The following is a 23,328-nucleotide window of genomic DNA, read 5'->3' as shown; positions in this document are numbered from 1 at the left end:
ATTTATGCAGCGGGGGGTCAAACCTGATGTTTAAGAGGCATTGGGAACGCATCAGTGTCAATGAATGACTCAGAAATGTGCCTGTGTGTGTTACATGTCCTTAAACGCGGCACTGCACTACATCTGGTCCCAAACAACAAATCCATCATGTCTGAAACACACTGGATAAAGACAGGCGAGACCGAGACGTCTCTAATTATTCGATTTTAAATAACCTGCATCACCACTGCAGACGGAGATTTTAGATTGCTTGATGGCTGCAGCTGGACTTTCAGGTGAAAGTCAGCAGCATGTAACATGTCGCAGAACAAACAGCAGATACATGACAAACAAGTATTTTGATGTGCAGAAGATGACGATGCACACGGTGAAACATTTTCTCCATTTTGAATGCTGACTGTTTGTTTAAAGGCTGCATTCCTGCCTAACCCGAGTCTTCTACTTCTAAATTAGGCAGCGCCTCGTTAGCGCTCAGCAGCTTCTGTTAGCTCGTTTTAGGCCCAGTTAGCACCTGCTCCTTTAGCCATCATCCACTGAAACACTCACAATGATAATTGTAAGTATAAATGTGAGCAGCTTAATATCACAGAACAGGGACAAGCACTACTTATGTGAGAATATCTGCTTAAACGGCCCCGCTAACTTGGTATGAACGTCCATTTCCTGCATATATTGTGATTTATTAGAGGCGTAGCTGCTTTGGATTCTCAGTTTGGGAGATTTATTTCAGCTCTAGTTTGAACACATTTCTCCTCAGATGTTGTTTTAAAAAAATCATCATGAAAAAGATCACACAGGAGTTTCCATGAAAGCATGAGTGTATTCAAAGATTACTTATATATTGCTGTGGCCGTCACCAAAAAAGACCAGATCCAATAACGTGTGTGTGTGTGTTTCGCAACACTTTCTGTTTGTGTGCCTCTTGGCGCTGCTGGTTCCCGAAGACGTAAATCTTTAAAAACAGCAGGATGATAAAATGAAAGGAAAATGCACGCATGCTGTTTTATGTAGAACGCAGCAGACATGCTGATCTAGATTTTACAGCACTGCGTGGAAAATACTGCAGCTGTAAAAAACCAAAAAAAGAAAACAAATGCTGCTGTTTGCTGATACTGAATCCATCATCCAGCCTCCACCGCTCTGTGATCCCCGCTCAGAGCTACAGGCCAGAAAAAAACGAATATCTACAACAGCTTTGAATGAAACCTAATATACTCCCCACAGCTGCAGCATGAAAGCTGCAAACGACCTGAAATATTCAGCAAACATTTCTCCCTGACAGAAACAAGGCTGTGGATGCTTCAGATAATAAATAATCTGCAGTTGTTTTCAACAACAAACTGTCAGCATCCTGTATTAAAATGATTTCATATGAGCTTCCTGTTTAAAGCCCCAAAATACTCACGTTACAGCTGCAACAATTATGTGACTGACCCACAGCTATAGATCTATGTGTGTGCGTCTGTGCACAATGTTTACTTTTCATCATTATGGCTGGAATCTGCGCTAAATAACTGTTGGATCAACAGACAGTGACACTGGAATAACAATGAGTCACAGCTGCCCTGATCGTCCATTTATAGCCGACCAGGTGATACCAGTAACTGATTTATAGTTGACGGGCAGATGAGTTTGCATTAGTCGTCATTACGGCACCACATGGACCTCCTCTGGGTAAGCATTCAATTATTTCACATTATTATTCTTAGAAACCAGTTATATAGAATTTTATGTATATTTTCAGAAATTATGGGCATACATTGATACATTTTATAGATTTGTGGTCACTATTAGACATTTTTATATAACTGCCATTATCTGAAGTTCAGCTAATGTAATGTTTCAGTTGAAAGCCTGTTGGGATTTCAACATTGCGTCAATTATAACTGAGGGTTCAGAAAACTACAAAAAGTAAAACATCAGTGTAGGAATCCAGAGTTGACTCTATAAAAGCCGCCACTACAATGTTGATTTAACACACTTTCAGCTATTTTTGGCTACGTGGGTGTGGACACGTGCTGGTTCATGAAAGCTTCAAATTCTCCGATTCCATTTTCAATAATTAACCTTTTAAGACCTACCACAGAACCAAGTCCGCCAGAGCTTATCTTTATATTTTTGCATGCTGTAGTGTAATTTTTTCGGAGCATTTCAAGTTGCTATTAGGGCTGGGCGATATATCGAGTTTTTTAAAAATATCGATATATTTTCATACGAGATATAAGATGTGACAATATCGTTTATATCGATATAGTCTATGTTACGTTATAATTATACTTGTGGAGCCGCAGGTTTGCCTCTCTTTCGTCCACTTTTGTCTCTACGCAACGTTACTCGGCCTCGCCTCTCCTTCACTGAACACAACTCCGCCTCCCCCATAACTTCACCTGCCGGCAATGACAAGATGAAAGCGGAAAATCTCCGTTAGCGAGTTACCGTGCGTGGGGCTGGACGGCGTCAACGTGTTAGCGAGCTAACCGTGCTAACCGCGCTAACGACATGCAGCCAGGAGGGGCTGCACGGCCTAAAATCCTTTCATTTTCTCAAAAATCGACAGTGCGCCTTATGTATGAATTCTGGTTGTGCTTACTGACCGCGAACCGATTTTATGTGGTACACAGCGCTCGGCAATCTGTCAAAAAATGTTTTAACATGACTTTGCTAAGCTACGGAGCTGCACCGCTTGATGGATTGTCGGAGGATTACGGCTACCGGGGAGGAGCCTCGCGGAGTGATACGTACTGTGCTTCAACGTAATATTACCGTACTGTGTGTGTATAAGGACCACAAACTGCACCTGTTCAGAGACGTGGTGCAGCTGTGAAATCTGTCTCTTTGTTATTACGCTCAGCGTCTATTAGTTTACATTTTGACTGCACAATTGTGAGCTTTTTGTTATGCACAAAAACAACATTGTTTTCTTTTATTTATGGACCATGATTATTTAATAAATGCTGATAATTTATTTTTGAGTAATTTCTTCATGTACATCTACGCTGTATATAAATAAAAGTGCCCGTGTGACATCTGGGACACAGTGTGACTAAGAACTCTCTTTTTGTTCTTAACTTATGGCTTTAAAAAAAAAATCGAGATATATATCTTATATCGCCATCCAGCTAAAAAATATCGAGATATGAATTTTGGGTCATATCGCCCAGCCCTAGTTGCTATACACCAATGCAAGCGTTATAGCCCAAATTTTAATAATATGTATGCATTAAGTCCATAGTTTGCAAAAAAGTGCAATAAACTACAAAAAATTTTTAAATAGTTTTTGTTTATCCCTCAAAATTGTAAATACAAAAAAGTTGCACAAAATAGTTTCTAACAACAGGAAATTTGAATGTTTTCATAGTTTTATTTTTGAGATACACCAATTTTTATATGCTGCAGGAAAAACGAAAATAAATATTATAATGCAAATTTGCAACAAAAAAAAAACAAAAAACCCCAAAAAACCAGCATATGCATCATAATAAACAGTTTCCAGCAGTGCAATTTGAGTTCTAAGCATCCCAGAAACTAAACAGAAAAGCAGTCCCTGAATGTAAAAAGCTACATTTTCCGGGAAAATGACGTCACTTCCGGTTTCGCGCAGGTAATGACGGACATGCGATAGTTCGCGCTGACGTCTATTCCAAAGTAGGAAGTGTTATGAACAGCTGATCTTATCGGCAAAGTGTGTTTCTGGAATATTATGTTTTTGTTGCTGCAAGTGCTTTTTAATGCAGTTTTTGCAAAGCTATGTGTGGAAGGAAACCGTGACCGAGGACAAGCTGAATGCATAAGATGTAAGTATAACTCCTCCAGTTTCAAATGCAAAAAAAAGTATTGTTCTACAGAGATTTAAAAATAGTTAGGCACAATTGAGCATGCCCGCTCTGACTGGTTTTAAAGGGTTAAATTATTAATAAACTTAAAAAAACAAAAACAAAAAACATTTAAAATATTTAAGCTTGAAAAAAACAACAACAACAAAATAAAGTATTTTTTTATATTAATATTATTAAATAATTATAACAACTTCCATATTGGCTTCACTTCTCAGATCCACAAGCTAGGTCTAATTTTAGAGATGCTAAAGTCTGCGTTAGCACTGAAGCTAAGGTTAGCCAACATTAGCCAAATTAGCCAACATTCGTTTTCTGAAGCTAATCTGGTGAAAAGTAAAAATGATTTTCACCAGGAGAAAACTATCATCAGTTTATAAAGGCAGTGTTCAGTCTTTATGATAAAAATCCAACCCTGAGCTAGCTTTCTTCTGGCTAATGTTAGCAGGCAAGCTAGTGTTAATTAATACCTATTTTTTATGAGCTAAGCTTTTTCAAGTCAACAAATTAGTGTAAGCTCCCAGAGGTAATCTAATAACTTAGCTTTTCATTTTATAATTGTCTTTGTATCAGCTAACTTTACCAAATAACCAGCACCATATTCAGCTAGTTTACCAGCATCACCAATAACAGAACTGAGAGCTAGCTGCAGCTGTAGTCTTTTTGTGTTTTTGCCAAAATCCCTTCAGGAGCTAACGTGCTCCATGATACCAGGTTAACAGTATTGACTTTAGAGATGAGTAACGAGAGAAATAACTTTCTACAGTAACAGCAAACATTGGGCCAGTTAGCCAGTAAGCATAATATTAATATCAAGGTTTCTGTATTTAATCAATATTTAACAGTATTTAATATAATACTGGAGTATAGTTAACTTGTCTTTTCATTGTTAAATTACTTCTCTTGTGGGGATAGGTTAATTGGATAATCCAAATGGCCACTAGGTGTGAATGTGCGAGTGAATGTGAGCACGAATGGTTGTCTGTCCCTGTGTGTTGGCCCTGCGACAGACTGGCGACCTGTCCAAGGTGGACCCCGCCTCTCGCCCTATGACAGCTGACAGCTTCTCTTGATGATCAACTTAATTTTATATGTTAATACCCCACAAAAACATAATAAAAAAATTAAGCAATGGGAAAAAAGAAACGTTTCTAATGAATTTTCAGTTAATCTTGTAATTTTTAAGTTAACCCTGTGAAGGAAATTACAGTATTACAATACACTTCACATTTTAGCTGAGTCTCTCACTAAATTTGTATTTATAGTATTATATACAAACATAAGAAGAAGATTAGAATGTCTAAGACAAATATCATCACAAATACACTTCAAGAGTCTCATAAACTGGATTAATGAATATCAAGTGAGTAACATCGAAGTATATCAAAAAGTCGGTGAATTTCCTAAATAAGTATTATGGAACCTTTTGGGAAAATTTTAGGCTGATTAATTATGATCAAAGCACCAAGTTTCCCTTAATATCACTGACTAAATATTGAAATATTGATCATTACAGCAAATTGAATTGTAGGGTTATATAAACATCTACAGAGGCCTTTAAAAAGTTTGATCAATCAACACTAACAAAAAAACAAAAAAGCACACGCACCACCAAACTCTTTAACACAATTATTTGGGACTTACTTATTAATACTAGTGACTTGTGACAGCCATACGTGTTTGTTTTTAACATTATACAGACAGGAAAAGGGAGAAAACTGATCAATCGAATTCACTTCAGTGTTAAAAACAGTATGAGGTGCATGAGAAAGGCAACAGAAGTGTAAAACCTAACTTTAAATATACTTTGAACATTTGTTTAAAAGCAGGATTATGTTAATATATTAAAAGTCAGATACCAGGAAGACACAGATTACGTCATATATGTGTATGTGTGCATATGTGTATATATATTCTTTAAACTTGCAAACTAGTCCCTGTAAAGTATGATACGAACTTTAAGATAGAAGAAGAAAGAGGAAATTGGTCATTTTAAAAAAATAATCTTTAAATATTTGGGACCAAGTTTCTGTTGTAGAGCTAAACTTTGAGTCCACCAACTACTGAAGTCCTGATATTAAAGGGAACAGCAGAGAGTTGGGTGGTTTGGAGTTTTTTCCACATTGCGTGAATTGAAATAAATCAGGCAGAGGTCACATTCACCCAGCCTCTTATCCACATAAAAATAAAGAGAGCTCAGTGTATAAGCTCAGGGTGTGGCGGGCCGTGCAGCTGCTCTCCATTTACTCATGATCGAAGATTCACAAAATAAAATCGAGTTCATTTTCTGCTCTTTCCACAGCAGGATCAGCACAGAGGAGACTCTGCTCCCAAACTTCAACCAGTCCTTCCTGTTCGGCCTGTAGCCGCTGTGACGTTTCACCTCCTCCTTCACCCTGAATATTCACAAATTCCCACTCTTCTGTTGATTATCCACAACCCCCACCCTACCCCACCCAGAACGCCCTCCCCCATTTATCCCACCACCACCAGCAGCCCTCCCCCCCCGCTGCTGCAGCTCTGCAGACCAGCTGCAGCTGGCCCAGGATCAATTTTTAGAAAGATAGAGCAGAAAATATACATATCAGCTACACATGGAGTCAGGTAGCAACACTAACAGCACCACAATGTAAAAGCAGACAGCGGATGACATTTAACTACGTCACCGTGGAACTCAGCAGACTCACGAAAACAGAGTTTTATATTAACAGTGTTCTGCTGCTGCAGCAGCACAAGGTCGCCGCTGCTGAATGTCAGAAAAACTCAGCTATAGGAACTGAAATTACAGAACCGCAGGAGATTAAATAAAACACAGCGTCACCGTGGAAACATTGCAACATACAAGAATAAAACACATGTAAGATCACTGGAGACAAATACTGCACAATTACAGCAGCAGCGCGGCCCCAGAGGACAATTATTAAAACACTACAGAGGAAAAATAAACCGTCAGACATGCAGACAGTCACAGAAACACGGGTTTGACGTCCAAGTGAAGAAGCAACAGAGTAAAGTTTTAATTTTAAATGAGTCAGAGTGACGTGGGAACATTATTGACATTAACAAGCCTCAAAGCTGCCATAAAACTGATGTGTTTATAAAATGATACTCATCAAAGATGGAAACATTACATTTAGATGAAAATCACCCCAGAAGAAGCAACAACAACCAGATTTTCTCCGTCCTAATAAAGATGCAACAGTTTCAGCTTTAAGCAGGTTCATTAAGGACCGCAACAACGTCATCTCAGTAACAGACACTTCTGTAAAGCACTCACTTAATACTCTACATTAAATGAGTGGTATAATAATAATACACTACGCACTGAATTAGGGCTGAACGATATATCGCATTTGCGATAATATCGCGACATGATCAAGTGCAATTTTCTAACCGCAAAGGCTGCGATTATACTCTGGACATGTCCAAATTCATGGGCTGCATCCTCCTGAGGCCGCATTTGTAGACCGATTACGTCACAGCGACGCGCCGAAGGCTGTCCAAATTACTACCATATCCCAGAATTCATAGCGCGGCCCAGCCAAACTCCAGTTTCCAGCAATGGCGGCCGCTACTAAGTTTTAAAATTACTCTTACTAATCTTTCTGGGTCACAAAATAAACTTTTAACATATTTTCAGGTGAGAAAGTAGTTGTGTAAACATCAAATATCTGCTCGGTTTATCAAGATATCCCATATTTGCAAAAGTGCTTCGACGTTTTCAGAGGCGTCTGCTACCCACCAGCTCGACAGCTAGCCGGGAGCTCGAGGGTTACTGATGCGGCCGAGAACGGCACAACTCCCGGCACATCATTTTCAGATCACCGCGGAGTTTCGCTGCTCGGGTTAAACGTAATATATAAGTCACTTAGACAACCTAAAAATGTTATTGTTGGGCTTTTTTCAGTGTTTTGTTTGTTCGTGAGTAAATCGGTTTGGCTGAGATTAAAGTTATTAGATTAGATAAAATAAAACTTTATTAATCCCCTGGGTGGGTTCCTCCTTGGTTTTCACACAGCTGACTAAACGTCAAACAGAAAACTTATTAAACAGAAGTATGAGACAGTCGAGAATTTACGCCAGTGTCTGGTTATATTTTAGATAGCAAGAAGCAGACGGCCGAGTTTATTAAACTCCACCGAGACAGCGGCGACGCTAATCAGAACTAGACCGTCCAATTTCACGCCTTTAAACTTTAAAGGCGTGTTTGTGTGTGTGTTTATACAATTGCTATTATGTTTGCACTTTATGTGTAATGTTACTGACTGCAGAGATCAGTAAGATGTGTGTATTTTTTATTTATTAGTTTTATTTATTTAATATTATTTTTTAATTGAATGACTGTCTAGTAGTTCACAGATGTCGAAAAACTGAGTGTGGTAAAGCCACTGATTTTGTTTATGTATATTTCTGCAATCTGCACATTGTACTGACTTTCATTTTAATGTTTACACCAGGGTTCCTTGTCAGCACTTTATGCTCAGATGTTTGTAAGCTAAAAATAAACTATTGTGTATGTTCAAATATACTGTTGTGATTGAAGAAGTTAAATAAAAATGTCAGTCATCAATTCATGCATCACCTCATGTCATCATAACAGAGGTCTGTCTTCCAGGAAAGAACAGTTTAAAATTAATGTAATATAGTATTGGCCATACTATATGATGTATTGCTTGTCTTTGTTTAATAATACAGAAGACAAAGACCTTAAAAAATAATCGCATATTGCATCGCAATCGCAATATTGGGGCAAAAAAATCGCAATTAGATTATTTTCCATAATCGTTCAGCCCTACACTGAATACTGAGTCTCATGACTGCTATAAATATGCATTTTTAACCTGTAATAACAACATACAACTAGAAACATGCCACATACATATTTGATCTAAAATCCTAAATGATATTTATTGGGTCACTGTAAGAATGTTTTGGGTTTATTCGTAATGATAAAAACACTATTATGAGATTAAATATCGACGAGTCAATCCGACTTCAAATTACATTTTAAAAAATGTCAATAACTAAAAGAAAAACAAAATCAAAGCTCAATATTATGTCAAAAAAGTAAGAGATTCTTAAGTTAAGTTAAAATTGTATTTAATTATTAGCATTATAATGCAAAAACACCAGATTCATATCAAAGTGTTGAAGCAGGTTTAGATTTGTAGCTGAGCACCAAACTTATGACTCATCTTCCTGGTGGGAACAACGTGGGGGTAAGAAAGGGTTTGGGTGTCCGACACGTTACAAGGAACATGTTGGGTATTAAATCTTCTATGTACTGATAATTCGTCATTAATGTCACAACATATGTTTATATGATTTTAATTTACTATTCATTTTACATGTTGTTCAAACACGTCACAACTTCGTCATGTCATTACAGTCAGTATGGTAAATCTGTAGGTCTCCACTCAAAGGTTTCTGCGATACTGACGGTCAGATTGAAACGTGTTGACAGTTAATAGGTTCAGATATCAGGTGAAAAATGTTCATTTCACAATTTTATTTATGTTGCAAAAAAATAAAAAATCTTTAGATATCACGATAATATCGTTACTGCGATTTTTGTGAAAGCACCGATTGAAACAACCTAAATATTAGACACACGAGTTTCAGCTCTTAATAGAGCACAATATCTGACGAGAGAACGAGATGACGATGAAGAAAATGCAAAATTGAGATTAATATTCGACATATTCAAGATGGCAGGAAGAGACCGAGTTCCCACAAAATGTTCCCAAACGTTGTGCAGACTGCTAAACACAGACATGAACTCTTCAAGCACAACAACAAACCAGATTAAGGACATAAAAATGAAGGAGGGTAAGAACGCTGTGAAGTCTTGTAAAGTCTGACACAAATACCCAGAATGAGCAGAAAAGTATGGAGGACGTGATCGTGAACGTCTGACAGCGACTGAAATGACGACTTTTTCCATCCCATTATTTTATTTCCTCATCAGTTTCCTCAATATCACATTTTTAGTTTAGTTTTTTTTATTTTTCTTGGATTATAACAAAGGTTTATGGATCTTTTGGATCTTCTGTATGAAAGACAGGCTTATAAAAACCAACCCATCGAATCCACAGATCCACAGTTAGTGTTATTGCGAAATACTGACCTCAATTCTGGTTTTTACCATAAAGAAACGTATGCTGTGCTTTATAAAATTAAGAAAATAATACTGTAATATCATAAAATTAAGTGAATAATTTGGTTAGTCATTGATGGATTATTGGCTAATAATTGACTCAAAATTTCCTGTACAGGACTAATAAACAGTTACAGCTCGGGTGATGTGCATTCAGTGCTACAGACGTACATATCAGTCACAAATATGAGAGATGTGGTTTGGAAAAAGAGAAACGATCATTCCCAGGAATAATAAAAGCATGTTAAAGGTTTCAATGCACTTTTACAAACACAATAATCAGCTTTTTTATACATATACGTGTATATAAGTGTAATAAAAGTGACAGTTAATTAAACCTCAGACATGACCTTTAATATATAATAAGACTGGAACAAATGTCAGTAAATATTCACATCTGAGAGCTGGAGCCAAACTGATTTTGTATTTATTATTTAAAAAAATAAAATCTGGATCAAATTATCAAATTAATTTATCAAAAATTATATTACTAAACACATTTTTCAGCTAAGAAGCTCAGCTGAAAAATTGTAAATGTGTTTAGTCAGGAAATGAAAAATTAACTTATAGTCGTCCAACAAATCAATGAATCATCAATATTGTTGGCAGATCAATAAGAAAATGCAGCAGAAATATTCAAGCAGAGAAAAACAACAAACCACAAGATGAAAATAAAAAATTGGGATTTTTTCCATGAACAAACGCTGATGTATTGACGAAATATTGTTATCAGCTTGTTTGGTAAATCGATTAAGCAGATTATTTGTAGAGATCGAACCTTTTACAGCCAAACGAGCAGGAAAACAAAGATAACAGGATCAAAACGACTGCTCAGCTAACACTCAGAGAGCTGGGATTATATTTTTGCTTAGTGATTGTAAATGAGTCGTTAAAACTGCTACTTTTTCACTCCTCTGTTGTCGACTAATCAATTAACCCTGAGGGTGTAGATGTCTGTGGATATAAGAGCTGTAAAAAACAAGAACAAATACCACTGAGCTCAAATTTCAACAAGCCAGAAACGAAAATGTGGATGATTCTTGGTGAGCAGTTAGACAATAATGAGAAACAGGACTGGGTTATCTTCTGTCCATACCCTGCTCCATTCATCCATGAAACTTTATTTTCTTAATACACAAAGGAAAAAATAAAGGAAGTAAGAAATTTAGTTCAAGCTACAGAAAAACAAGCCCAGCAACTAATCCTACGACTACTGCGTTAATCCCTGGAGTTGTAGATATGTGCAGGTATGGGCAGGAAAAAACAAAAGTACAGCAAGCTAAGACATAACCACAAATCATCTCACGCTGACACAGGAGGAGAAACTTTAAAACCATACACGGGCAAAACTCAACTCTGCTGATTATTTGTGACCCAAATCAAATGATCTGAGACGTCTCGGAGTCTCTACATGTGCGAGCAGGAAAACCAGAAATGTTCCGTTCAAACCCGACGAGCTGAAAAACAAACTTTTGATTTGTTGGTCATCAAAATTTGTATTTTAGTGAATCAGTGGTGCTTTGTGGAGACTGAATAGGAGAACCATAAATTTAATTAAGCTGGAAATAAGAGGATTTTCTTGCTTAAATTGTGATGTGAGTCATTCATACAAACTGGAAATTTAAGCACAAATCTCATTTTTATTGAGAAAATTTACTTTTCAGCTCCACGTCCACAAAGTTTAACCTTAAAAATGACCAAATCATTTTCTGATAATCTACTAACCATAAATCCACTCACTGTTAGCAACGCAGCTGCAGATATTTAAACCACGATATTTGCTATATTATAAATATAACACACCAGTAATCATTCAGGAGCCTATATTCAGATATTTTGAGAAATAAAAGTCATTTTTAAGTAAACACGTAACCGTACCCTGCTGTGCTTCTGATTTATCATCTGAGGACCAACACAACACTTAGTTTAATGTTGGATCATCATTTTAGTTATTAAAATGTGTCCAAGTAGAGATAGTAAGTTGTATTTTTGTCATCTATGTACTTATTACTCAGGTTATTACTCAAACACATAAGAAAGAAACGTACATTTTGACCTTAAAGATCACCATCACATTTGTTTGATTCGTGTTCAGCTGCTAATCTACGAACCAAATGACTCACTGAGCAATTTAGTTTAAAAGATTTAAATGGCAGAAAAAGCAAAAACCCAACAAAGTAACAGCTTTTCTCTTCAGCTCACGTTTAACACACAGCTGCCCCACGCAGACAAATCGGTATCAGCGCTCGTTCATTTCCTTCCAGGATCTAAATCAATTCATCTCAGATGTCTTGACTTTTATATACGTTTAAATACATAAAGAAATTCTATTTACTCACAAGTTCAACGCTGGGTTGGTTAAGTTCTGACTAATTGTTCATCAAAATGTTTGAGGCTCTCCTAATCAATGAATCCATGAAATGATAACTTTAGATTGGAAATCTGAGTAAAGTGAACACAGCACAGAAATATAAACGACTTCTTTTATCAATGAGATCATTGTTTTTACACTTGGGAATAGGGCTGCCACGATTACGTCGACTATCAAAAACATCGACGACTGGTTTAATAGTCGACGCGTCGTTTGAAGCTTTGTAAGATCACAAAAGACGCAGGAATAAGTAGCAGGATTTAAGAGTGTAATAACGGACTGAAACAGAAGATGGCAGCACTGCATGTACAAGGATGCCAGCTGCCGTTAAACCCCGAAGAAGAAGCAGCTGTGTCCCAGAATTCATAGCGCAGCCCAGCTCAGTTTCCAACAATGGCGGCAGCTAGTTAGTTTTAATATTACTCTTATTATTCTTTCTGGGTCACAAAATAAACGTTTAACATATTTTCAGGTGAGAATGTAGCTGTGTAAACCTCAAATATCTGCTCAGTTTATCAGGACACCACATATTTTCAAAAGCGCTCCGACGTTTTCGGAGACGTCTGTTACCCACTAGCTCGATAGCGAGCCGGGGGCTAGGCTCACTAGCGCTGTGAGAACACCGGACTCCCCGCAAATTGTTTTCAAACCCACCGCCGTCTTTCGCTACTCAGGTTAAACATGATATATGAGTCACTTAGATAACTTAAACATGTTATTGTTTGGCTTTTTTTAGTATTTTATTTGTTCCTGAGTAAATCGGTTTGGCTGAGATTAAAGTTATAGTTTTTACACAGCTGAATAAACGTCAAGCAGACAGCTGATTATCAGAAGTGTGAGATGCTGGAGAATTTACTCCGGTGTCCTGTTATATTTTAGATAGCAAGGAGTTTATTAAACTTCACCGAAACAATCTGCAAATTTCATTAAAATTTAATAAACTATCATCTTGTCTTTATTTTTAGTTAGCACCTGAAACACTTAAAGCTGTAAGCTAATGATAGTTATATAAGAGCAGATGGATGATGATCTGATTAGTCCACTAAAAAGCAAAAATGATTGGTGACTAGTCGACTATCAAAATAATCGTTTGTGGCAGCCCTAGTTGGGAACAGAAAAATCGACTTTTTTGGGTCACATTTAACAAAAGAAACTAGCAGAAAAATCACCTTTAAACTGGTTTCTGAGTATTTTTCTACAAATCTATTAATTTACAATCTTTGCAAGCAAAGCTACGTTCACTGTTCAGCTCACATTTAACAAACTGAAGATCAATCGATATCGACAGCGGAGGCGAATAATTTCCTCCAATAAGATCATCTGTAAACATTTATGCTGCTCATATCTGATCAAACACAATCAAGAAACACAACAACGTAACACAAAAATGTCTGCAGGTCATTTGTGTGATCAATAACCAACCGATCAGTGATCTTCAGTCAGACACTCGTCTGACAAAGTTCAAACATAAACATCACCTTGAAATTTGTTTCAGATTCATTTTTATTAATGTGTAAACTCAGCTGAATACTCATTAACCATGAAGGGAAGATCTTTGTAAGCATGGAGGCAGGAAAAGACGCACAACAAACTTTCTGAAGGAATTTGGAGTAATGGGAACACAAAGAGCTGTAACAGACAAACTAGTTCATAGGCATGTTTTATGGGTTCATTGTCTAACCAATCAATCACCGACATGCAGGCATTTGAGTGGGAGAGCTCATTTACACCAACAAACACAAAAATCACCTTTAAATTAGTTTCTGACTCATTTTCGTATCAATGTGTCCCCCGACTCTAATTACAAGCAGGAAAAGGACTCAAACTAAGTCAGTATTTAGTCCTGCAGAACCAGTTTCAGCCCCTGAATTAGTTGCATACATGTATTTAAGTTAATTACAGTGAGAATATATGATAAATGCCAGCATGAAGTGAGCTTTCTGTGTCATAAACATGCCATTATCCAGTGTAGCCCAGTCTACCAGTATCTTTTTCCTTTTTTCCCCCGTGGCCCTGGGGGAGGGCTGAAGCAGTGCTCCAGCCTACCACAGGCAGGGAAATAAGAGGCACATAATATAATCTGAGCTGTGAGAGGCAGCCCTCTGTCTAAAACGCGCGCACACACACACACACACACACACACACACACACACACACACACAGGAATTTAAGATGGAAACCCTTAATCTGCACCATGCCTGCGTCAGTTCTCGTGATATTTCTGACAATAATGCAGTGAGATTTTTTTTCTAACACTGTTTTCAACCCAGGAAGGAAGAGAAATTAAAAAACGTCTCCTGCTTTGCACATAAATAAATAAATAAACTAAATAAAGCGAGCAGTATTGACCTTGGGTATATCCTGTTATTCAAAAGCTCACAAGTTCAGCACTGAAGGAAAAACTCTCAGTGTTGCAATAAATTAATATTTAAACAGAGACATTGTAAAAATATACAAGCAGCACTGGAATATTAAATATCTCTACATCCACGCAGCGCCACACATGGAGCATTTCAGTCCAAATAAATGACTTTTATTTCTTATAAAGCCCACGCTGCCCTCGCTGTGTGTCCTCTGGCGTGTTTCCTGCTCGCTCGATTTTTATTTGATTTTGATTTTTTTTTTGCACTTGAAATAGCCTTGACCAAAAAAAACAACAACTCCACATTTCAGTTCCCCTTCACGCAAACACACAATAATAAGATTCCTCCTTAAAACTGTGCCAATTACAGCGGAGACAAAATGTCGGGAGGATTTGATCATAATATCAATATGCTTCCTATTAAAAGCAACACTGCTCCACCTAGTCCTGAAAATATTTCTAATCTCTAATATCACGTCGGGCTGGGAATTAATTCTCATAAAAATGGAGAACATGTCGATGGCAGCTCGGCTGCTTTTTCTTTGGGGCTGGAAAAAAAACAGGAGGGTAAAAGTTTCCTGATATTTTCAGGGCAAGAATTTAATTTTATTTTGAGCTAATGTGCTTCTTGTTAGTGTGGGTGGGGGTTGGTAGCCGGAGGAAGAAACTGTCGACACGACACACAAAGAAATTAATCATTAACACGGAGAAAATATCAGAAATATTAAACTGGAATTTAACGGCTGGGTAGGATAGGAAACGAGGCGACAGCTCGGTGTCACAGCCCATTGTTTCCCCCCACGAAAAATACAAATATCACCGATTTATTAGGAGCCAGAAAAAAGTTGAGCCTGGCTGAATAAAGTTGTAATTGCAGTCAGAGCAACTCTCCGTGCCTGGGTTTGGCTGATATGAGAAAACACTCAATACGACATGGCCAAAGTAAATGAAATAAAACCCAGAATTCAGGCTTCAATCCGCGCCGACGCTAGCTTAAAATATTCTCCACGTCAACAGGTCAAAAAACGGCCGGCCACCAGCGACATAAACGGCTTTATTTGGAAATTACATCGGCTTTACCTGTATTGCATTGTGCTCCATTGCAGTCCTGCATTCCCCTCTCTGTGAGGCCCTTCTCCGGTTACGCCGCCGGGACTCGCCGACACACAAACAAACGCACCAGAGGAAGAGTAAAAAAAATAAAAATAAAAATAATAAAGCTTTTTTTTTTTTTTTTTTGGACAGGATCTAGGTGTGGCCAAAGTTTGCCACAGAGTACAACTTAATGTTAAAGTCACTCTCACAGCGGAGTTGGAGCATCTTTAGCTTCAGAAACGTGACGTATTTCCGACCGACACGGAACACGAGGGCGGGGTTTACACACGGCAGTTTAAACCCAGTAACACGGTTATTATTTTATTTTACTCTTTACTTCATTCCATTTCAAACAGTTTAACCGCAGCGGCTCCTTTTAGCGGATTCTAAAAAGTAATAATATCGACATGAAGGATGTATATACAACATATAACTACATTAGGTTATTAAAGGAAGCTAATTATAAAGCAATAACTAAAATTATAGCTGTGGCGATCAATAAATTAAAAAATAAAAATAATTCACTGAAATAAAAGTAGGAACAATAGTATGAAAAAATATCTTAGACAACTTTATGTACTTGAAAAAAAGGAAAGAATCAGGAGATGTAATCAGTCCTTATCTCTTTGGGTTGATTTAAATCTTTACCCTGATGAATACCCCCTATATCAGGTTTGTCAAACATGAGGCCCAGGGGCCAGAATCAGCCCAGGAAATACTCGGACTTAGACATTCATACTATACCAACGTTATTAAGTAATATGCAAACAAGTAAATGACAGAACTGATTTTGCCAGCTGCTGTAGAAATATGTTTTTACACTGTCTCCACAGTTTAAAAATGGATTAACAAAACTTCTTATTTTACACATTTATTATAATTTAAACCCACAGAGTTGTGCTGACAGATTCCCTTCATGCATTTTTTTATCATGTACAAAGACTCAGCTAAACCTCTTTAACACCAACATAAATGAACTTTCACTGCTTCAGTCCACTCAAAGTTTTTATAATAACAAAAAATTGTAAAACAAATGCTCAACTAATGACAAACTAAACTGAGCAGCAGTTGGGTCGTCGAACATTTGGGTCCATAAAAAAAGCAACAGGAAAAAAAAAAATTTTTTTATTTCTGGTCCTGAAGGAATTTCCCAACTATGTTTTTAATGCGGTACATCTTCTCTTATGTTAAACCACGTGACTAAAAACATGAAACAAGCCTTTTTTGTTGATGTTACATGTGTGTACCAAATGTCACGCATGCAGGTGAAACACAGCCCCGGGCCTGCTTTATGAAACAATATTGTAGGTGCTGCTTTTATGTGCACAAGCCCCTCGCCTCAAAAAATGTCTACATTTTTCAGGTTTTCTTCACCTGCAACAACATTTTTTTAAACATTTCTGTATAAATTTGACCTCCTGACTAACATGTATTTATTACACAGAGACTCAAAGTAACAATCAGTCAGAAATTAAAAGACAGGATTATTCCTTATCAAATCTTCCGAACAAAACCAAATAAATAAGTCACGTAGCTATAAAACTCTTTTTCTTTTCTTCACCTCTTATCCAAGAGGCTTCTTCAGTTCTCCAACCAAAAGGTGGAGAGTCCCAGGTCTTTAAATCTTAGTGGGGGTTGTCCCCTTTGGAGCTGGTCGTTGACCCACTATTAATCATGCATGTCATGAGCCAAGGTGTGAATGGGACAACCCCCAGTAGGGTTTACAGACTCCTTCTGGTGAAGCATCTCAGGCTACGTCCACACGTACACGGGTATTTTTGAAAACAAAGATTTTCCGTTTTCGTTTATTAAAAAAATCCACACATAAAAGCCAAAAACGAAGGAAAACGCTGCTAGGAACATGCCAAAGCAGCAGGTGGCGCTATATTCCTATCCGTGTAGAAATGTTGGCCAATCAGAAGTCAATAAGCCTGGGCGGGAAAGAGTAAACAAAGATGGCGCATAGAAGCAGAACCGAGTCGTATGTGTGGAGGGACAGTAACTGTGTGTGTATGTGTGAGCATTTAAACACTGCAGAGAGTAAAATTAACAGTAACAATATTTTGTCTATGTCCGCCATTGTAGAAATTCATTTCACTGAAACAATAACGTGGCGCACAGTGTGACGTCAAAAAATGCGCACACCTTTGACACCTCGTCCACACGTAAACGAGTTTTTGAAAATATCCACCCTGGCAGGAGTTTTTAAAAATCTCAGTTTTCAGTGACCAAAAACGGCGTTTAGGTGTGGACGAAAGGCACAAACACGTAGAAAAATCTGCATTTTCATAAATACCCGGGTACGTGTGGACGTAGCCTCAGAGTCCACACTAGTTTAATTGATCACATGACTGCATCATATGACTAACATGCGTCATTCTTTTCGAAAGTCTCCGTTTTTGCTGTCCACACTGCGACGCGATAGCACCGTCTTCAAATGTACGCGTTTTCAAGGGCGTGTTCAAAACGCTGCGTTTTCCTTCGGGGTAAACGCCGTCTCAGTGTGGACGGGAGGTCAAAACGGAGAGAAAACAATGCGTTTTCAAACGAAAAGGCATTAGTGTGGACGTAGCCTCAGAAAAAGTCCAGCTCTTATGAATATCATGATCTGGATAACTGAGAACCTACACAGACTCTTCGTACCATGTTTTTATGTTTTTTGTTGCAGTTTTGAAATTATAGAAGTAAAATAAGGAAAACTGCTGACTTTTGAGTTTTTCTTTCCTTTTTTTTACTAAGGAGGGGGGATTCTGAAGTGGAAGGGAATATGTATATTAGCATAGGGCTACGACACCTTCATTGTTTTAGTTCTATAGTTTCATAATATCCTACAAAATCACAGCATTATTGTAAAGAACTGGAAGGTTAAGGTACCAAATAACCATGGAAGGCCTCTGCAGATACCCACCGGTGGTGAAAGACTCATTCCTCTATTTTTGTTTCAATGACAAACTCCTTAAAATGTCTTTCAGAGTTTTTCAGTCCAGTCTTGTACCTGACCATTTTGAGCATTTGTGTCCAAACATAACAGACAACTTGGCAAAGAAGAAAGTTTTAAATGGTATCTTCAGGCACTTTTTTATTAGCAGCTTTTCACAAAAACACTTTTGTTCCTATTTCTTTAGTCTAATCTATGAAAAATACCAAAGATAACACAGTTTGACATAAAACAGGATTTTTGCACCAACAAGCTGATTCCCAAACAGCTATTAGCTGAAGACTTGGCACATCTCAGCCTGCTGTGCAGTCTGTTATTTAGAATTTGAGGAATCTGAACAAGTGGAGGACAAAAGAAGTGGCCTAAGAAAAACTATGTACAGCAGATAAACATTGTCTGAAAGTCAAGTCCTTAAAAAAACCCCAAAACAAGAGACACATGTGGACCTTCAGCAGGTCTCAGTGCGGTTGTCAAGGAGCCATCGTTAAGGAAGGGAAACAGGTTTTCAGCTCATGCATCGTCTCTCGATGTATGTTTCAGTCATTTCACATTTTCTGGAAAAATGTAAAGAAATGAGGAGTGGCTCAAGACTTTTGCACAGTACTGCAACTCCACAACTATAAGGCCAATAAGAATAACGCTGAGTGTGTGGATAGTTCATCAGTATCCCTGTGACTGTTTTTGAGAGTGTGAGGTCATTCAGGACCTCCCCGACTATATCTGCACTGAAATACTTAAACACACTACAAAACTCGTCGATTAGAGGTTTTAGTAAAGACACGGGGAGATCCACGCTCCAGTTTTTGCCTCTTCACTCTAATCTGACTGCAAAATATGACCGTGTCCCACTGCAAGAGGTTTTATGGACATATGCAACTTTTTCTAACGACCACTACATGACCAGATCCGACCATTGTGCACAAATATATCAAAAATATGCTACAATTTGGCCTCCAGATGGACTTTAATGATGGGGGTTGGGATCATGTGTTGAACTTCCAGAAAGTTATGCAGGATGTGCAACCGTAAAACAAATGAGTCAAACTTTCCTGCTCAGACTTGCACAGAGTTCATTTGTCGTCAGCATTTAGAAGCCTGATGTGTTTTTGGGACACTTATTATGTAATGTTTTCACATTTCATTCTTTCATTTCTTTGTGATCCAGAACCTAAAAGAAAGAAGGCGCTTCCTCCAGCTAATCGTGTTAAAGTGACACAAGTCTGGGATTAAAGGACTTAATAAAGACTTCATTCAGCCTGCAGTCACTTCATTAGTAATAACTGTGAACGTATATTTGAAAGACACGAGGCTGGATCAGAGCAACATTTACAATTAACTTTCCAACAGGATATTGTTTAAGGGTAGAATCGGGACTTATGTTATGTTATGTTATGTTATGTTATGTTATGTTATGTTATGTTATGTTATGTTATGTTATGTTATGGTAGAGTCTATGCAGAGTCGAACTAAAGGGATAACTCCTAACACAGACCGGAGAAATAAAAAACAAGCTTTTATTTAGGAAAACCGAAGAAGCGGGGAGGTCACCCAAAGACCAGACAACAGACCAGAGGACGGTGGGACTTTCTAAACCCCCGAGGTAATCAGGGAAACAGCCAAGGGAAAGAGACAGGTGAAGACAATCAAGCCAATCACAAAACTCAAAGTGAGGCAGCTAAACACAAAGACACAACACAGGCAGGAACAATCCACTCAAAGTCTTCACCAGCAAACAAAAATCACTGATGAGTAAAGAAATGCAAACTACAGCGACACTGAACAGTGACAGAAACTCAAATACAACAGCTGAGACTCCAGAGACTGAAAATGAAAAAGAGGAATCCAAAAACCCAACAGGACTCTGAACAGATCTATTTAAATTTAAAACCTCTAAAACAGCAAACAGTGTGTGGTTTGGTGCTCTGTGGAGTGGGTGTCTGGGTGGGTGGAGGCCTTGGTGGTCCAATACCTGAGACACAAATCTGGATTTAGGGACTTTTTGTCCCTATTTGTTTTTATGAAACGAGCCTCTGCTTTAATGTAATTCTTTTTCTTTACAGTGATTGTGGTTTATTTTACTGCTCTGGTGTGTTTATTATTTTAGACTGTTATTCATTTCACAATTATTTATGGACAGGAGAAAGTCTTTGTTTGAATTGACAACATTAAGGAAATGATATTGGTTATGACTGTGTTAGCGAGCTGAAGGATGGCATTTGTGCTGTGGATGGTTCCTGTTTCGACAGGCAGATGTTTTCTGGATTGTGCGTCTTCTTGTCATGTTGGTCATGTGTGTGATGACGTTGTTTCCTTTGTGTGTCTGTTGGTCTTGTTTTGAAAGAGATTTCTTCAAAGTGTCGATTCAAATTCAAGAATCTGAGCAGATTAAATAAACATACAAAACGTAACATTTTCTTTATATGCACACATATTTTTTATTATTATTATTTTTCTCCATTCCTTTTTCCAGATGTGTGAAAGTTAAAGGAAATGTTTGCAGCTGTCTCTCATTTAACTGAACGTTCGTTGACGGCGTCTTGCTTGGATTTTCTTTTCCGAGCCGTCGGTTGATATTCGAAGCTCTCTGTCTCCTTTTCAGCAGGTAAAAATACTTGTCAGGGTTTAAATATGGCGACTGACTCTGACTCCTGAGTACACAGTGTCTACATTTCCAAGTCTAAAAATAGAGCCAAGGCAGGAATATTGAGCATCTTTCAACAAGGCAAAGGATCTACATGTAAGGAAGTATAACAAGCATGATGAGCAAATATGAGAAATATTCATGCACGCAGGTGAACTTTAATCATATTCACAGCAGGGCTCAGCAGAAATAAAATGAAAATCTCAAAACCTGATGTGGAGCAAAGACAGCAGGACTGTAGATACACTGAGAGCTAATTAGGAAACAAACGCAGGTGAAAGTAATGAGGACGGAGCCGAGGATCGAAGAAGGAGAGCGAGGAACCACAAAGAGGCGCACAACAGAGGTTGTGAGGAGGATTACCAAAATAAAACAGGAAAGAAGCACAACAACACCAAAAACCTGAAGTCCAAAAACAGCTGCAGTTCCTCTGAAGGCCACTGGAGGCTCCAGCAGTTCTCCCAGGTTAACGTGTTTACAGACTGATACAAAACACAGCTGTGGTCTGTGTAGATCCTCCTTCATAAAAACATACAGGAGGATCATTTTAATTTTATAGCTCCTCTAACTGGATGCCATTAAGTTGGGCGGATCGTGTGTTTGATGAAGTGAACGTCTTCACAGGTGCTTACATCAGAATCAGAATGAAGGATGGAGTAAAGCACTAAAGTGGTGCAGTCACAGAATTTTTTATTTATTTTCAACTAAATAAATCTTTAAAATCAGCAGAAAGCTAAAAGTGGAACTGAATCTGCTGTCCCAGCCTCTTCTGTGACTGATAAGATGAAAACTGTTTACCACACAGGATTTACAGCTCCATTCATTCTGCAGTCACTCGAGCGCCCCCTGCAGGAACGAAGAGGGATTTTTGTCCTCCCCTATCAACCACGGGTTTAGTAAGTTGACGTCAAAATTTTTGGTGGGGCGGCCAATCAAATTTCTGGTGTGCAGTGGCCCCCACCCCCCCAGGCTGTCTGTTCTTTAGCTGCAGCCCTGGTTGATCCTTGGATCTCAGTGTTGTTCAGTGTTTTTGCAGATAAGGGGTTAAAATGTAAACAGTTTCTGATTAGATCAGCAGCCTGAAATCATCCGGCATCTCATTAACCAGTTGAAGAAATATTTGTTGAACTTTTTAAAGGAGTTTCTCCTTCCCACTGTTGCCAAAACACTTGCTCATATAGGCTCATGACTCTTGGGGTTTTCACTGCATTATTGCAGGGTCTTTATCTTGCATATAAAGCACACACAATGTGCGTGTACGTGACAAATAAAATTTGAATTTGACATTGAGGCAACTGTTGTTGTGATTTGGTGCTATAGAAAATAAAATTGAACTGAGTTGAAGTCTTCAAAAAACAGGAACTTTGTCACAAAATCCACAAAATCCAAACTTTAGGAGTTAAAACACGTGAAACAGCCCTGCAGACTCTGAGTCCTCATCACTCCAATATACCATCTGCTTTTGAGCACGTGCACATGACGTGCTCACTCCTGCCTCTCTGGTGGTGATTTGAATGTACGCTGCAGTTACCAGCTGCATCCAGCAGAGGGAGGAAGCACGTGGTGAACTGGACCCACCGTGGGGCCAGAGCAGGAAGTGCATGTGGCGGCAGGCCTGGACTGCAGAGCTCAGTCTGCACATGTGAGGCTTTGAGCTCATCTGCGAGGATTCGTGGAAACAAAAGCAGCTTTTATTCGTGTTTTCCCTCTGCTCGCTGTGACACACTCTGAACTACAGGCCAGCGAGCCTCTGTGGGCCCTGGGTACATACTCAGCTTTTCAGGAAGGTTTCTCAGTGAAGTGACCCTGAAGAGCTGGCTGAGTGCTAAAAACGGTGCTTCAGAGCTTCCTTTATTACCTGTTTTATTAGCAGAGGACTCAGGTGAGTGAAACCACGTTAAAACCAATCAGAGGACTTTTAAATAAGTCCT

At 38.3% G+C, this 23,328-nt stretch overlaps 1 protein-coding gene across 1 annotated transcript in view; it reads right to left on the bottom strand.

The window, feature by feature from the left end:
* Positions 1–16,096, bottom strand: part of LOC309716359 (uncharacterized protein) — a 47,451-nt gene extending 31,355 nt beyond the window's left edge. Inside the window, exon 1 of the mRNA XM_082550104.1 lies at positions 15,804–16,096. Coding sequence (XP_082406230.1) covers positions 15,804–15,824 — 21 coding nt within the window. The 5' untranslated portion in view covers positions 15,825–16,096. The remainder of the gene's footprint in view (positions 1–15,803) is intronic.
* Positions 16,097–23,328: the final 7,232 nt, after the last annotated feature.

This window comes from Aulonocara stuartgranti (assembly GCF_965226115.1).
Source record: "Aulonocara stuartgranti genome assembly, chromosome: 10".
In the NCBI taxonomy this organism is placed as follows: Eukaryota; Metazoa; Chordata; class Actinopteri; order Cichliformes; family Cichlidae; genus Aulonocara; species Aulonocara stuartgranti.
This window is presented reverse-complemented; position numbering and strand designations above follow the sequence as displayed.